Below are 17,122 nucleotides of genomic sequence, written 5' to 3'. Positions count from 1 at the left end.
CACTTTGATTATATGCTTCAAAAACCATTTAAAATATTAAGCCCCTTTGACCTAATAATTCAATCTCCGGGACAAAGTTGGAACATAAGGACTTCAACAGAAAAGTTTCAAGTCACTTTTTCAGAGATGAACTAGAATCAGGGAAAAAAGGATGTGAAGAAATATTTTAGTTTCAGATATAAGGCTAAGAATTTTTACCTTCTAAAAATTCAAGTCTTGTTTCACTGTATAATTAATGTTTAATATTACCAAATTGCAAAAACAAAAAAACAAACAAAAAAACACTTTTAAAACAAACCTTTTAACAGCATCCTTCTTCAGCTTATCTATAGTATCCCACCACTTTGAAAGGTAAGAAATCTCAGACCACATAAATTTTCTCCGTGAGTCTTCTTTCAGCTTGATGACCATGTTATTAAAAATATACTGAGTCATCTCTCTAAAGTAGTCATCAAAAGTCTTCAACCAACCTAAATCAAGACACAAATATACAACAAAGGTCTGATTCATATGTCTGATTTCAACTCAGTCACATTCCATTGCATCACCTTTGGATACCCTTAGATGTTTCATTCATATTAAGACACATTTAAAAATTTCAGAAATGTTTCAAGTGGTGAAATTCCATTTCAATGGATACGAAACTCAAAAAGTCACTAATGACAAAACACTCTGAAAACTGCACAAATTCAGATAGAAATGAGGGAAAAAATGAGAAAAAATGACCTGAGGCCCAAAAGCATTTATTTATGCTTAGTAATTATAGTATTGAATTCAATTATTTATAATTTATCTCTAATTTAAGGAATTTGCTTTAATTCTAAAAATCTGAACAGCGTTAACAAGCTGGCAGTACTACTCATAATGTAATGAAAACTGTATCCCTTCATACCACATCTGAAACTCCCTACCCATTTTAGTAAGTTAAATTAAGAAAAAGAAAAGTATAAACTATATCTAAAAGTCAGCAGCAAAGCAGTAAGGTAATTAATAGCACTATTATGAATACAGAGAAGTAGAATTCTGCCAAGAACGGGCATTAGTTTCCAAAGGCTGTAAATTATTCCATTTTTTGGAAGCACAAATTGACACTAATCAAACAACACAAGTGTATACATGTATGTCAAGTCTTTTTCAAAAGAAAATTGTAGATACTGAGGACTTAGTTCTCAGACTTTTCTCAAATATCCTGGAAGTTTTATCTAAAGATATTTGCAATTTCACTATAAAGAAACATCTTTTTATAAGATTCTATTTATTTGACAGAGAGAGAGAAAGAGAGCACAAGCAGGGGGAGTGGCAGGCAGAGGGAGAAGCAGACGCCCCGCTGAACAGGGAGCCTGACACGGGACTCGAATCCAGGACCCTGGGATCATGACCTGAGCTGAAGGCAGACGCTTAACTGACTGAGCCACCCAGGTGCCCCATCCCTATAAAGAAACATTTTTAACAAGACCCATAGGTCCAAGCATAGCCCTATCTGGCAGAGCATTAAAGCAACATGATGAGCTGCTGAGGCAAAATCATACCCAGCTATCTATTGGCCACATGGACCTTCCAAAGAACAACCTCTTATCCATGAAATCTTATAGAGAGATAGGAGTTTCTATACATCCAGGCTAAACTACTGCTCTATTTTTTCCAAACCTCAAACATGTGGGGAGACTAAACTATTAAGGGGTCAACTGGTTAGTTCTTTTGTTTATAATTAATATCTGAAATATACTGTATAAGCTGGAAGATAATAAAATGTGCTAGGGCAGAGAAGACAATGCAACTGTTTTGACAATGTAAATATGAGCTTCTGAAAAGGGCACTGACACTCTGTATTTCTCCCTTTTGCTTTAACTAAAATCTATTCATTCATTCCATAGTTATTTAGTGAGCATGTACAAAGCGACAGGTATGAAGCCAGAAGCCAAAGAGGAATTCAGTGTAAAATATTCTTTACGAGGACTTTCTTGATCTGGGACACCTTTAAGTTATTTTTAAAGTCACCAAAGAATACTACATGGATAGTTTAACTTTTCCATGTTTAAATAAAAAGCCTATCTATATAGAAAATTCAAAGATAGCTCATGAAATAGTGGTTTGCAAAGAATCCCATCTTGCTTGGCAAAGGTACAAACTTGGGACTCCTGCCCCAGACCGCAAAGCCAAGATCCACATCTGGATTCCCAAGGACAAGCAAAGAAAAGCCAACCTACGCCTAGCATGCTCCAACTCGCTGCTAATGCTGACCATGCCAACATCCAAGACAAAAAAACATCAGGTGCTCAGACCAGAGTCCAGGATATAACACAGGATTTGATAAATGTTAGTTGCTATTATTATTATCACCTTCATCAGTCTTTAATGGACCCTTCCCCATCTCTACAATCAAAACAGGTGAAAGAGGAAATAAAAGATATTTCTAACAACTAAATTTTGAAAAGGGCACATTTATTTAAAACATTTAAATAAACTGTTCCACATCTTAAACATATTGGTAATCCAAAACTTTGGTTTGCAAAGAATTCATTCTATGCCCCTATTAAGGGCTGAATTGTGTCCCCTCAAAATTCCTATGTTGAAATCCTAAACCTCAATACCTCAGAATGCAACTGTATCTGGAGACAGGGTCTTTCAAGAGGTGATTAAGGTATAATAAGGTCATGAAGGTGGGCCCTAATCCAATATGTCCTTACAAGAAAAAGCAATTAGGACACAGACATACACAGAGGGAAGACCATGCGAAGACAGGGGGCTATCTGCAAGCCAAGATGAGAGGCCTTCAGAAGAAACCAACACTGCTGACACCTTGATTTTGGACTTGCAGCTTCCATAACTGTAAGGAAATAAATTTCTGTTGCTTAAGCCACCCAGTCTGTAGTACTTTGGGATGGCAACCCTAGCAAACTAATTTAGCCCTAGAAAAAATCAGTGTTATTACCATCCGAAAAACAAAGATTGCACTGTGGGGAGAATTTATTTTACCAAGGACCATTATAATATTTAATTTAACATGTATCTACCTCCATATTGCAAGACTGAGCTAAAATCAAATGTTTGGAAGTGACCTCTCCTTCTGCATCATGCTCTTATTATACATGTGCAGTGAGGACCATGTAAATTCCTGAAATGGCTCTGTGCAAATTATTGTCTTTAAGACATCACACATAGGTGTTTTACCTAAATTTTAACAAAGGTCAAAACTAAGCCCTAATTATTTGGCTATTAACTCAATAAAAGAAAAGAGCTATTAACAATGGAATGACTCCAAAATTAATTTAATAATAAAACTCTAGTAATCTAGCATAGAAAGCAAATTTAGAAGAAACTGTCTTTATGAAGCTGAATAAGTAACAGGGTTTTTTTTTTCTTTTTTAAGTACAATTACTTGTTTTCATCAGTTATAATTTGTTATTAGCTAAGACCCTTTCAAAGAATAGTTTATCATAGGAGTTTTCATAAAGAAATCACAGTGACTGATTAATCCATGTTGCCTTCAACACTTCATTTGCCCTTCAACAATCATGCAGAAAATATGTCAAAGATATTTACGTGAGCCAAAATACATGCTGAGATGTCAACTTCAAAGCCTTCCATAAAACTCATCTATAATAGATACTAATATCACTAAAATATAACACAATTAATGAAGAATGAACTAAAAGATAGCCTCTTGCAGCTTTCAATATTGAGTAATATAACAGTAAATTAGCTTTTATTGCTCTTATACAATAATCAAGTATTCCCTTTTACACTGAATTGGCTCTTTCTTTTCCTCAATTACTGTAAAACTACAATTGTATATTAACATAAGACCAATCAGAAAGACAGTATTTTATGAAAAGTTGTATGGGATGATTTTTTGTGACATAAAATTATATTCCTACCTCTGGATTTAATAATCCTAGGACATTGAGTTGCAAACTGATTTACTTAAGTGGTCAATTCACAGCCTTTTTCTTTCCCTTGAATACACTTGGAAATTGAACCAGGGCTAGAATAGCACGAAGAATACCTTTCCATTTACTCTTTTTCCCCTCTAACAACACTTCAACCCATAAAACAGCTAGTCACCATTTTTAAGTAAGTGGGGAAATATCTAAAACAAAGAATACATAATTAGAAGTTCTTTAAAGCAGGCATAACTCCAAGTTTGCTATCACTATTTTATCATAAAAAATTTTAAGTTTTAAAATATAAAGCCTAATAAAGTTGACAACCCAATGCTTATTTTAAATGCTTGTGAACAATTAAGCACCTCGTAATTGTTCACTGACAAAACACTATTTTTTAAAATTTGACTCTTGATCTTGTTTCAAAATCTAAAGACTTTGTGGCACTCTGATCCTCTCAAGGAACACTCAGTTTTATTTGGTTCAAGAGCATACACAGCACCAATTTCGCACTTGGGCAAGGGGATCCCTTCCTGAGCCCTGGTCACTTGAGGGATCTTCCTATTCGTCCTCTGACCACATTCTTTTCACACAATAAATTCCCAAAGCAAAGAACCTGCCCACCCAGAGCCTGCCCTGACTTGCCCTGACCTGCCCTTCTGAGTACCAGGGCCCAGAAATCTGTGTTCAAACAGCCTCAAGCCAGTTTCTAGAGCCCACCAAGGGCCTTCTATAGGTTTTTCTATAGGGAAGTCGACCTGCAGGTGGTAACCTCCCTAGCCTGAGCAATGGGCAGGGGGAATGCAGTTTGCAGGGGTGTGGGAAGAGTGCTGGGGTGTCTGCAAAGGAGGGCCTGGTTTAGGACAGGGCCATTTCTGGGAGACAGGGCTGGGCTACTATAGGCTGGCTCTTCCCACATGCACCAACACATTCCAGTAGAGAACTGGAGCCTGATCGATCTCAACCCACACATGGCCTTCCTGATAATGGTGCTATTTCTCAAGGCAGGATGAAAAGACCTATCCTTATTTAGCAATGTATCAGTTTGATCTATAACTTTTAAATGTTTATACAAAGGGCCTGAGGACCTCCAGGTATTTCTGCCCCAATTCCTACAAATTTGAGAACCTATAACCCGAACTTCAAAGCATTGAATTCTCATGAAGCCAGCACCTAGTATGAAGCCTACACCATCAAGAATTCAGTAAGTATGTGATAGATGAATGAAATGCACGGCCAAAAGGATAGGGGAAAAAAGGTATATGAAATATAAATACGAATTTATTACTCCAACTGGAAATGAAACCAAAAGGAAAAGACATTGCACACATACACAATTAGCTCTAATGCATTCATTGTCTGTTCTGATGCTAACCTAATAATCTTTGGTCATTATCTCTTAAGGTTCTATTTTATATTTAAAAAAGCTCTGTCAGCCCTAAGATAATTTAAAACACACATCCTCTCGGGGGCGCCTGGGTGGCTCAGTTGGTTAAGCGACTGCCTTCGGCTCAGGTCATGATCCTAGAGTCCCGGGATCGAGTCCCGCATCGGACTCCCTGCTCAGCGGGAGTCTGCTTCTCCCTCTCCCGCTCCCCCCTCTTGTGCTCTTTCTCTCTCTCACTCTCTCTCTCAAATAAATAAATAAAATCTTTAAAAAATAAATAAATAAAAATAAATAAAAAATAAATAAATAAAACACACATCCCCTCAAATCATTGCTACACTGTTGTGATTTTAACTGCTACAATAATGATTTTTTTAATGATTACATTTATTCTACTCAAAGTTAAATAGGTACTGAATGTTAAGAGAGCATAGTAAATTTTGAATCAAAAATAATTATATCCAGATAATAAACATGTAAAAACTATAACTTAAGCTTCAGGTTACTTCTGTTTTAACATAATAGTCTCAAATTAAGAAACAAATATAAAGGTTTATAAAATAAGAAAGCTTCTTTATTTTAGTAATGAAGTTATTGTCTATCAACATATGATCAACAGGTTTCTTCCATCACTTGTCAAATCCTTCCATAGTTGACTGCAATAGCCACTCTTACACTTAAGGTATCACGCACCATCTTAACTGGTATTATCATAACTCAAATCCACTGCTGATTAATTTTAATTCCAACATTTCCATTATAAGTCAAGCTTGTTTCCCCCTGCCCTGATAAACTGTGAAAGAGTTTTCACCAACGTCTTGTTCCAGTTTATTCATTCAAACACAAACCAAGCCTCTAATAAGGCAAAGCAATAAAGCTAATCAATGAAAACAGATTCCACAGTGGAAATATGAGCGAAATGCCGTGGGAATATAGAAGTGGTGGATTCCTACCAGGAGGACAGAAGAGAGATTCTTAGAATAGTCATCATCTGGATAGAGGAAAAAGGTGGTAGTTCCCAAACAGAAGGAAGAGCATGTGGAAAACACACAAAACCACAAAGGTCTGTGTCAGTTTCAGGGAGAAGGCAGGTGGGTATGGCTGCGTGGCAGCTTACACGCTGGGAGTACAGAGAGCAATAAAAACAGAAGTGGGGGTCAGATCACCGAAAATCTTCTAAACTGTTTTTGGTTCTTGCTGAAAATCTAGGAGGAAGGAAGTTAAGGTCTTTTGATCTGTGCTTTCAAAAATGAGTGTGCTGTGAGTGTAAAGGATAGACGAAGATGGTAAAGTAGAAAACAGGAAATGAGGCCACTGCAAAAATTCTGCTGGAAAACGTTTATGACACCAAGGAGGCAAAATGAAGAGAAGATGCTAACTGACTGAAGCTCCCGAGAGACGAGAGAGAGACTCAAAGATGAAGCTGAGGTTTTCCAAAGACCTGTGAGTCTTTGGAAACCTAGAAGCCTGCTGAATCCTATAAATGCTTCTGAACTCAGGTTTCCAGAATCACCTCACCTTTTTCCCAGGTGATTCAGTGTCATCTAATAGTTTTCAAAGCATATCAGCTTCACGTCCACGAAGCTGTTTGAGATACAGCACTTTTTGAACCCGTGTAAGATGCCCTCACTGGAAATTCTATCCCACACCATGGGAGCCATCTGCATTACCGTTAGGACAGCTGGGGTTTTGTTCACCCTGCAGCTGTATGTATAATGTCCAATTGTGACCCCTTACTACATTGCTTTTCTAAATGCCCTTTAAAAGACCTGCATACCTCGATATTTAACACCTGCCATTGTGAGATCAACCTCCACAATAATTTCTAAATCTGGGCTAAAGTTACTTCCCTCCCTTGTTAAGGACTCCATCCATGAGCATCAATTCACACCGAGTAGGACACTTTAGGCCTACTACGTCTTCCCCAAACAGGGCTTAGTGGTCTGAAAAAATGAAAAGTGTCTATAATATGAAAGAAACCATTAGAAGTAAAAGTAAAAGTGACTTCCTTCGAGGAGTTACTCTTAGGATATGAGGCTATTTAGCCTTACGGTCAGGGCAAATGTGGGGCAAATTATCAGTTTCTAAAAGAAACCATTTAAAAGCTGGAAAATACTGCTTCTAAATGACTTGCTAATTGTAAAATATGCAGCAATGAGGAAAACCACTCACCATCTCATGTACTCAAGTAGTATTTAAGGACAGGAACATCCATTTCAATAAGGATAGACCAGAAGGAAAAAAGGATGGGAAACAGTGTGGTGAGGTGTCTACTTTTGCAAGATAGTTCATAAAATGTTTTATATGATTAATCATACTAAAGTGGATGACATCTAACACGGAAACACTTAGAAGACCTTCTTCCTAGAAGCTCTGCCTGTGGTTTCAGAAGTATTACCTTCCAGAAACAATACTAAATAGTGGTTACAAGTCCGAGTCCAGAGCTTGGGTTCAAGCCCAGCCCTGCCACCAACACATTACGTGGACTCTCTTCTGCCTCAGTTTTCTCATCTGTGACATAAGGGTAATAATAGGACTTTTGTCATAAAGTGGCTGAGAGCAGTAATGGATTTAATACGTGAAGAGAACAGTGCCTGAAACAGTAAAGTCTCATAAGCAGTAGCAATTATTTGTATAACTGGCACATCGGTGAGCTCTGAAGCACCCAGACTGGACAGACAGACAAAAGTAACCAAAACAGGAGGGTGGGGACATGTCTGATGATCACCTACATCTCTAGGTGCTACTTGATGTATATGCTCCTAAGGAATGCAGTCCAGTGAGAGCCGCAACGATCAGCACTCTCCCCCTGAAAAAGAACCTCAATACACCAATTTGAGAGATCGCTTAAAAAGATAATTCTAAAGTGCTGTGTAAACATTTAACTCTTAATGCCAGTGTTTTCTTAATTAAGATTGCCAGATAAAATACAGGATGCCAAGTTAAATTTGAATTCCAGATAAATAATGAATAAATGTTTACTGTGTGATCCATATGATATTTAGAACACACACTAAAAAAATTATCGTTTATTGGAAATGTAAACTTAACTTACATTTTTTTTTTTATAAAGTTAAATCTGACAACTCAAGGGGCTCCTGGATGGAAAAGTCGGTGAAGCATCGGACTCTTGGTTTTGGCTCAGGTCATGATCTCAGGGTCCTGAGAGATCAAGCCCTGAGTCAGGATCTGCGCTCAGCGGGGATTCGGCTTGGGATTTTCTCTCTCTCCCTCTGCCCCTCCCCCTGCTCGAGCACTCTCTAAAATAAATAAATAAAATCTTTTTTTATAAAGATTTTATTTATTTATTTGAGAGAGAGAGAATGAGAGAGAGAAAGCACATGAGAGGGGGGAGGGTCAGAGGGAGAAGCAGACTCCCTGCCGAGCAGGGAGTCCGATGTGGGACTCGATCCCGGGACTCCAGGATCATGACCTGAGCCGAAGGCAGTGGCTTAACCAACTGAGCCACCCAGGCGCCCAACACATTTCTTTTCTTTTTTTAAAGATTTTATTTATTTATTTGAGAGAGAGAATGAGATAGAGAGAGAGAGCATGAGAGGGGGGAGGGTCAGAGAGACAGGGAGACTCCCTGATGAGCAGGGAGCCCGACGTGGGACTTGATCCCGGGACTCCAGGATCATAACCCGAGCGGAAGGCAGTCGCTTAACCAACTGAGCCACCCAGGCGCCCACAAATAAAATCTTTAAAAAAAAAATCTGGCAACTCTATTAACAACCCAAGGTTCAGATAAATGTGTCAAATTAGTTAACGCCCATAAAGCAAGAAAATCATTTGAACTAAATAAAATATCTTGAGAAGCAGCATGGTAAGTAGAAAGAACAGAGATCTCAGAATTAGGCAAATCTGAGCTTTAATTCGCCATCCTGTGCCAATTTATAACTGATGGATCTCGAAGACATTAGTATACCGACCCTAGCCTCACTGTCTTCACCTGGTAAATGGGGTTTAATTTACCAGTTTTAAGGGTTGCAGAATGGATTACATGAAGCAACACACACTTAACACTCCCCTGATACAAGACAGGCAATGAATACCAGTTCTCACTCAGTTCTTCTTCATGCATTTTAGCTCCAGAAACTCAAATTTCCCATCACAGTGGCCAAAACCGAAGAACTCATTTTATCCCTCAATTATTAAACAGAACAAAGTGCTCCGCAAACTGTGCCCACAAACACATGGCCCTCTCCTGACCATCTCCTTCCACTCAGCAGGTTCCTTTGGCAGATGGAGTTGCAAGTCTCCCCTGCTTTCACCCACTGGGTGTTACCCAACTATGGCTGACCAGAACTCTTTTCTTCTGATTGTGCTGAACAATACATGAGCAGAAAACCTTTAAAATAATGCCACACTGCGATTTCCTCACGTTTTTGTTCTCTCTCGCTTTTTCTTTTTTTTTTTTTAAGAAAAAGGGCACACAGGGGCACCTACATGGTTCAGACGATTAAGGGTGACTCTTAATTTTGGCTCAGGTTGTGATCTCGGGGTCGTGAGACTGAGCCCCAAGTCTGGCTCTGCGTTCAGCAGGGAGTCTGCTGGGATTCTCTCTCCCTCTCCCCTCATCCCACTTATATCACTCTCTCTAAAATAAATAAATAAATCTTCAAAAAAAAAAAAGAATAAGGGTACATACACTCATTTCAAATTATCATATAATGCTAAATGCAAAATTCTGTTTCCTTAATTTAAAAAAAAGTGAAAAATCCTACTCACTCATTTGAATCAATAAAAACTCTGTAAAACAACTGCAAATGCACAAAATAAAATGATTTTCCACTGTGGCTCTTGTGCCTAGGTCTCTCTGATTCAGAGTCATACCACATGGGGGATTATTTTCTAATGTTCATCTTACAAATTGCTTAACTAACAATATGCGGTCCAACTTTCCATTTAGTATACCTTATCTACTCTCTACACACTGTGACTTTTTTGAAGGAAAATTAACTAAATATTTTGGCAGTTTAAGTAGTGGGAAGGAAAGAATTAAGATTGTAGATACAAAGGTGCTGTTTTAATCAGCTTATTAAATATAACATGAACATGTATCAATCAACTAACATTTAATTTCATGGTCTATGATTCAAAACTTTTCAAAAGTGTAACAGTACAAAGTTATCAGCATTTACTTAACAATTCCTTTCCAATTTTGTTTTAACTCATGTAAACCATACAAAATACTGTATGACAATTGTTACATGTCCTCATAGACTGGAAGAAGGCATGATTAGGAATTAAAATACGAAACATAATTTGAAATTTATCTGTCTTGTGAGATATCAGAACTCGATCCAAAAAGAAAAACACCTACATATATAAAAACACAGCCACAGAATTCCTAAAGTTAGGGAACTCAGTATAGGAATCTTTCATAAGTCTATTTCAAACATTCCTATCCCCAACAGACAAAACTCCGATGAAACAAACCACTAAGCTAAAGTTTGTTTTAAACTGTTGCTGCAGAAAATGCAAACAAATCTCTATAAATCTCATTTAGAAAGTAAACCGCCTAACTGCACATTCATTTAGGAGTATTATACAAAGATTTCCCATTACAGAGTCACATTTTGACTCGGAATGTTTGCGCACACACTTATCTCTTTTCTTCCACTGAAAAAGAGGTTTCTTCATGATCTGAATGATTTACTTCTTCACAGAATGATTTAGCTTACCTAAACTCTACTTTTGTGAAGGAGCGGTGAAAATTATCAAGAAAAGCCAGCGGTTCTGTTCTCTATTTTGCTGGTAGCAAAAATCGCTATCGCTTTCGCTTTCAAAAAGTCCATGGGGGAGCCTGGGTGGCTCAGTCATTAAGCATCTGCCTTCGGCTCAGGTCATGATCCCGGGGTCCTGGAATCGAGCCCCACATTGGGCTCCCTGCTCGGCGGGAAGCCCGCTTCTCCCTCTCCCACTCCCCCTGCTTGTGTTCCCTCTCTCACTGTCTCTCTCTGTCAAATAAATAAATAAAATCTTTAAAAAATAAAAAAAAATAAAAGGTCAGTGTCAGACTATTATTTCTTCCTCAAGTGGAGGAGGGCCTGAGGGTAAGGGTCATTAACATCTTTTACTAAGACAAAAAGACTCAACTCTGGCTGCTAAGATACCAACAGACAGATTCACTTAGAGCAGTCAGGACCAATGATTAGAGAAATCTCCCCACGGAACAACACGTTAACTACAGCGGGAACCCCTAAGGCAAACAAACAAAATCTCAAAGGCATAGGTAATCCCTGCCCTTGAAGAGCTTCATATCATCTGCTGTTTGTATTTAAAATTACAAAGCACATTTTAATTTTTTTTTTTTTTTAAGGAACAGAAATAAGACAACAGGAAGAAGAGATGGAGGGAAGCTAAAGAAATGTGAATGTCAAGGTCCAATGTTTCATCTGAGTCTGCAGAATCACATTCCCTGGTTCACTATTTTATTGAACCGAATGAGTCAGTACCAGGTGCTGCTGACTCTTCTGGGCATTAGTGACCTGCTGGTTATAAGACAAAGTGTGAGCCCTCACTGAGCTTGCATTCTAGTGAGGAGACAAAGCAGAAGTGCTGTAAACGTTGACATCTCTGCCTGTGTGCAAGTATGGAAGGTTCAAGAAGCTTCAGGGGGGCATGGAGACAGGTCGGGAAGGCCTCGTCTCTATTTAGCGATTACTATATGCCACGTGTTGGGCTAGGCAATGAGACAGACTGAACAGGAGGCACATGTTCTCTGTCCCTTGAGTGTACTCAGGTGGGAGGTCCAGGTAAAGTAACACGGAATTCTTGTGGTGCCACTTACTGCCCCTGGAAGTCTGACAAGTTGGTAACGCCTTCATCAGGAATAGTGGCACTCACCTTCTAGGGTTGTTTTGAGCACTCAACGTTTATAAAACATTTGGCACACTGCCTGGTAAACCACAAATTTTATTATTACAGTTAAGCGTGCGTGTTCTAGAATTACAAGAAATGAGTGGTGGAAACTGAGGATGGCAGAAAAGGGGAAGAGACAATAAAAGTCTTTAAAAAATCTAAAAGGTTGGAGAAATGGGTTCACATGAGGACTTGCAAGACATACTGCAAAGTGTATTGACGACCCTATAAGAAACTGGATACAATGGAATCACATCACACACCCAATTAAGAGACAAGAAATGAACTGGCAGAGAAGAAAGGAGAGAACAATTTAAATACTACAGGGGCTCTGCCACCATTTCACTCAATAAGGGGATATTTCAGAGTGAATGAGATTTACAGAGAAAATCAATCATCTGTAGTCCTACAGGCAAACTCAGATCCCACGTATCAAGTGTGAGCACCTCACCTCACTGTTAAGTGTAGATATAAACAAAGACCTGTTTTTCAGTACACATACCCTACATGCAAATGTACTATTTAATCTGGCATACAAGTAAGTAAATAGCTAAAGGAATTTTATTTACGTGTGATTTTCATCACCTTTTGTATTTACTTGATAACTAACTCCTGCTTTAAGATGATCTACCATATGATCTGCATTTGACAGACACACAAATGTGCCCAAAGGACTTGGGGCCAGTATACAGCCAAGCCAGGATGCCTGCCTCATTCTGCCTGGCTCCAGATCCCTGCAGTCTTTCCATGATGCCTGGCCATCGGAGTTTGGATTTGAAGGGACAGGCTAAGATTAAGGAGGAAGAAGATGCAAAACATTTAAGAGGAAAGGTTAATAAGATGGATGGGTATTTGTAAGAAAAGATAAAGACATTAAGACCAAAGACAGAGAAACCAAGTCAGAAGCTGGTGTGACATATGCTCATCACAAATTTCCAAAATAATATTGATTTCACATATTTCAGACCTCTGTGCATACTGAATTTTGAAGTTTTATGGAAATTCAAACATTTCAGCATCCAAACTGTCCGAGTACCTTTCACATCCAAAGCAGCACACGTGTGTACGCACACACAGACACACACAACTTCACCAAATCATGTGTCCATCCAGACCTAAAGCAACAAGTTCTACTGTCTTAGAAACAGAAGGGAACATATGCCAATAAATCAATGGGAAAGGATATAAGTCAGAGATAAATGAATGCTGGGAGTAAAGAAAAAAACCTTCAAAGTACTAGGTGAATAATGGTGCCTCTGATTAGTAATGATGAAATGGAAAAATTGAGAAAAGTAACAAATAGAAGTGTAAGTCAGTCCTCAAAGGAAGTCTTTTGAAGTACATTCCCCAAAAAATTCTGCAACAGAATTCATGAAGTATTTACTCTGTGCCAGTGTACTCACACTAACAAATCTATACATTGAATCATATTTCCCACTGTAATTTTAGCAATTCTCCCTTACCTTGGAGGAAAAGGTCTCCAGCCCCAATAAATAACAAAAGCTGTCATATGAAATAATAACAATAATGATAATGACAGGAGTTACTGGGGCCATGCATCACGCTTTTACAACTCATCTTATAAAGTAGATACTTTATTCTGATTCTACCCGCGAAAATACTTACTTTCACATTCTGTAACTTGCGTAAAGTTGTCTCACACCATGGGGTTGGGACTCCACACTCATGTCCACCTGACCAAGGCTCTTAACCACTTTACATTGCTTTTCCATTTTAAAGATTCAAACGTTCCCATGAGAATTCTGCATTTTTTAGTGCACAGTTTATGAACACAAAATAATTCTCCCACGCAGTATTTTACAAGAAGTAACTACGATGAACAGTCAGCACCTTAAGTGAATTCAACTTTTCATCCCCAAAACAAAGACCTTCTTGTGTTTATTACTACTTCACATCGCACAAGTACTATCCATGAATGGCACATAAATTGATAAAAACTCAAAATAAAAGGAATACGTTGCTGGAACAAGTCAGCAAATAGTGTCTCAAAAACTTGAGAAATCAGCTCTACCAGATTCTCGTTAAAATACTCTGTGTGTACAGGGGCTTAATAACCTGTAGTTTTTTTGAAGTGTAAATTTTACCTGGGTCATTATGGGAATGAGGCACCACAAAGACTTGAAGGGGCTTAGAGTCCCATTCATTAAATAAATAGCTAATGTCAAATCCTTGTTTCCAAACTCCACCATCTGGATTGTCAAAAGGAATTAGACTGTAAACATCCAACATCTAAAAATACAAAAGACAAAATATAGGGGAAAAAAGAGTAAATTTAACCATGTATTACCATTTTTAATTTGAACTTAATGTTGGAAAATATTTGCTCAAAGCTAGTCACTGTGTATGTATTTTACTAGATAAAACTATTTCTGTAGACATTAACTGAACAGTTTAAGGCAGAAAACATTTAATTACCATTCAAATTCTTAAAATGCTACTGTGTTACTTAACTATCCTGATAAATAAGCCCCTCCTCCATCTGCTTCTAATGAAAAATAATTTCATTCAATTCCTTCTTGCCCTGCTTTTCTTCTAATACATTTTAGTGGAAACTGATAGGAACTAAACAGCAAAGAAAAAATTTCTTGATGAAATGTGATTATGACCAAATATTTCAGCATTTTCACAAGCAATACTGATGATTTTTTTTACTTTGAGTTGTCTTTATTTTACAATTAATCACATATATTTTAAAATCTGTATCTGAATGGAAATGCATCTACAGCTGTTCCTTCATTTAGCAAATGTTATGTTCACCTTTTTCATTCTAAAACTAAAACTACAACTGAGTGAATGAGGCATAATCATGTAAAAATGGAAATTTTTAAATGTTCAAATGCTCTCTATGTTTCCAATGTAGTAGTCTGAGGTAATAATCTTTTTGGACACAAAGGAAAAAATATTGCAGAAAAAAAAAAAAAAAACCTAAAAGCTGGTATTTTTCATATCCTCTATAATACTAAATGTGACAAAGAACCCAAAACCGATTTTACCAAAATTTGACTTTGGTAAAATTTAAATTATGTAAAAATTATATATAAAATTTTAATTACATAAAAATCACTATATATTATAAAATATATAAGCGGGTTACAAAGAAACTTAAAGATACCGAGCAAATTATGTAAAAAGTGAATGCAAAGTATTTTAAGGCAACAACATATCTCTCACTTCAGAATGTATGACTTTAATAAATAAAATAAAATGCTCCCAAGGATGAGTCAATAAAGGGAACCAGCTGGAAAGGAGGATGTGTTAACAGTCTCTGTTATTCCTTCTGGTTCTTTCTCCGGCCCTGCAGCTCGCCCTGTACCCCACTGCCTCGTTCTGCCTGCCTTCTGGGGTTCTTCAGCAATACGGCTGTTTCTGTCCAGCCCAGATTTAACAACCCCCTCCAAAAAGAGTTTTGTTGTTCTCCTTTAAAAGGTACTTATTTAAAACCTATACGAAGCCAAGACTCACAAAAATAGATATACCTTCACAGCACAGAATCCTGATAGTGTGGGAACCTGACCACACACTAGTTGATAAGATTATGGGCACAAGGCTTGGCCAACTCTGTCTCCAGCTGCTGGCTTGGTCTGTGAGCCACGGGCTTCAAGATCCTATCACATTCTCTGTCCCCAGAAGTTAGTAGAAACATCTACTCCAAAGCAAGGCCAGAGCCAACCCATTTTGTCCAACAAAATTAAATTAAATTAAATTAAATTAATTGACGAGTACAGACTCGTCACCAAGTTTGAGCTCAGGTCTAAGGTACAGGTTAAACACAGCTCTCTGCTAACTGGCAGAACAGAGCACATTTGACACACCTTAAATTTAAGAAAAGCAGAAGTCCTTTCTTATCCTAGTTTACAACTCCACCACCCTCTAGAAAAGCGCTATCCAAGAGAAACAGAATGCAAGGCAAATCCGTAATTTTTTTAATTAATTACTTAAATTAATCCAATATACTCATAATATTATCTCCACATATATATAAAATGAAACAAAGTATTTTGTATTCGTTTTCATAGTAAGTCTTCAACACTTAGAACACATCTCAATTCAAACTAGCCACATTTCAAGCGCTCAGGAGCCACACGTGGACAGTGACTTTCATACTGAACAGCACAGCTCTAGAATATTTCCCTTCCCTCTCTCACAAAGAGATATTCAGCAGAAGGTATCGAACCCTACACTGTGTGAAACCTATAATGTATAAAAGATATATCGTGAGAATAAGGCTTTTCTTATACTCTTAATAGGAAGATAAGAAAATCTCTTTGGTCAAATTTAAACAAACCTCTAAAAGTCTTCATCTACTAGACAAAATAAGACCTAAAAAGCATACAAAAAGGCCATAATCACAAAGTATAAAATAATAAAAAAAATAATTAGGGAAATAAAGAATTACAGAATTTTATCACTAAAAACAACTTTAATGGTCATGTGACTAATCCACTTTACAAAAACAGAAACTAGAATCCAGAGTTTAAGCAACTTACTAAGTTAAAACAGACACCAGATCAAAAAAGAAAGAAAAGCAAGAAAATCCCAATGATCATTAACGAATGCATACATTACCTGCACATCTGAATTCCGACTTCCACTTTGCAAAGCGAACGAACAGTCTTCAGGGTCCACTACAAGGGACAACTGTTTTGATGGCAGAAGAGGTGCGCCAGCACCTTGGCTGAAATTGCCTTGTGAACTTTTTGGACCATCCTCCACAGACTCACTCAAATTGATGACCCAGTCTCTAATGTTTGAGATGATCTCATTATTCTCAGCTAGCAAACACTCCAAATGGTCTATTTTTTCTTGCAACATTGAGAGCTGGCCCTACAATAAAAAAGAAAAAGGCAGCTATATGAAACTCTAATATAGCTCTGCTGGGGCACACACATTTTTTTTTTTAAATTATGTGCTTGCCCAAGAGGGCAGCCATTCACCCTTCACTTTCCACTTTTATAAGTGGGAC

At 37.7% G+C, this 17,122-nt stretch overlaps 1 protein-coding gene across 1 annotated transcript in view; it reads right to left on the bottom strand.

Annotated features, from left to right (window-relative positions):
- LOC135363099 (alpha-mannosidase 2-like) overlaps positions 1–17,122 on the bottom strand; it is a 143,445-nt gene that overhangs the window by 123,411 nt on the left and 2,912 nt on the right. The window contains exons 2-4 of the mRNA XM_064583784.1: positions 16,726–16,983; positions 14,244–14,388; positions 299–470 (exon numbers count right to left, since the gene is read on the bottom strand). Of these exons, the coding sequence (XP_064439854.1) occupies positions 299–470; positions 14,244–14,388; positions 16,726–16,971 (563 nt within the window). The 5' untranslated portion in view covers positions 16,972–16,983. The remainder of the gene's footprint in view (positions 1–298; positions 471–14,243; positions 14,389–16,725; positions 16,984–17,122) is intronic.

Source organism: Mirounga angustirostris, unplaced genomic scaffold, assembly GCF_029215605.1.
Source record: "Mirounga angustirostris isolate CCGP_5_RB_7025 unplaced genomic scaffold, mMirAng1.0.hap1 SCAF_18, whole genome shotgun sequence".
Classification (NCBI taxonomy): domain Eukaryota; kingdom Metazoa; phylum Chordata; class Mammalia; order Carnivora; family Phocidae; genus Mirounga; species Mirounga angustirostris.
Note: the sequence above shows the minus strand (reverse complement) of the source record. Positions and strands in the feature narration are given on the sequence as shown.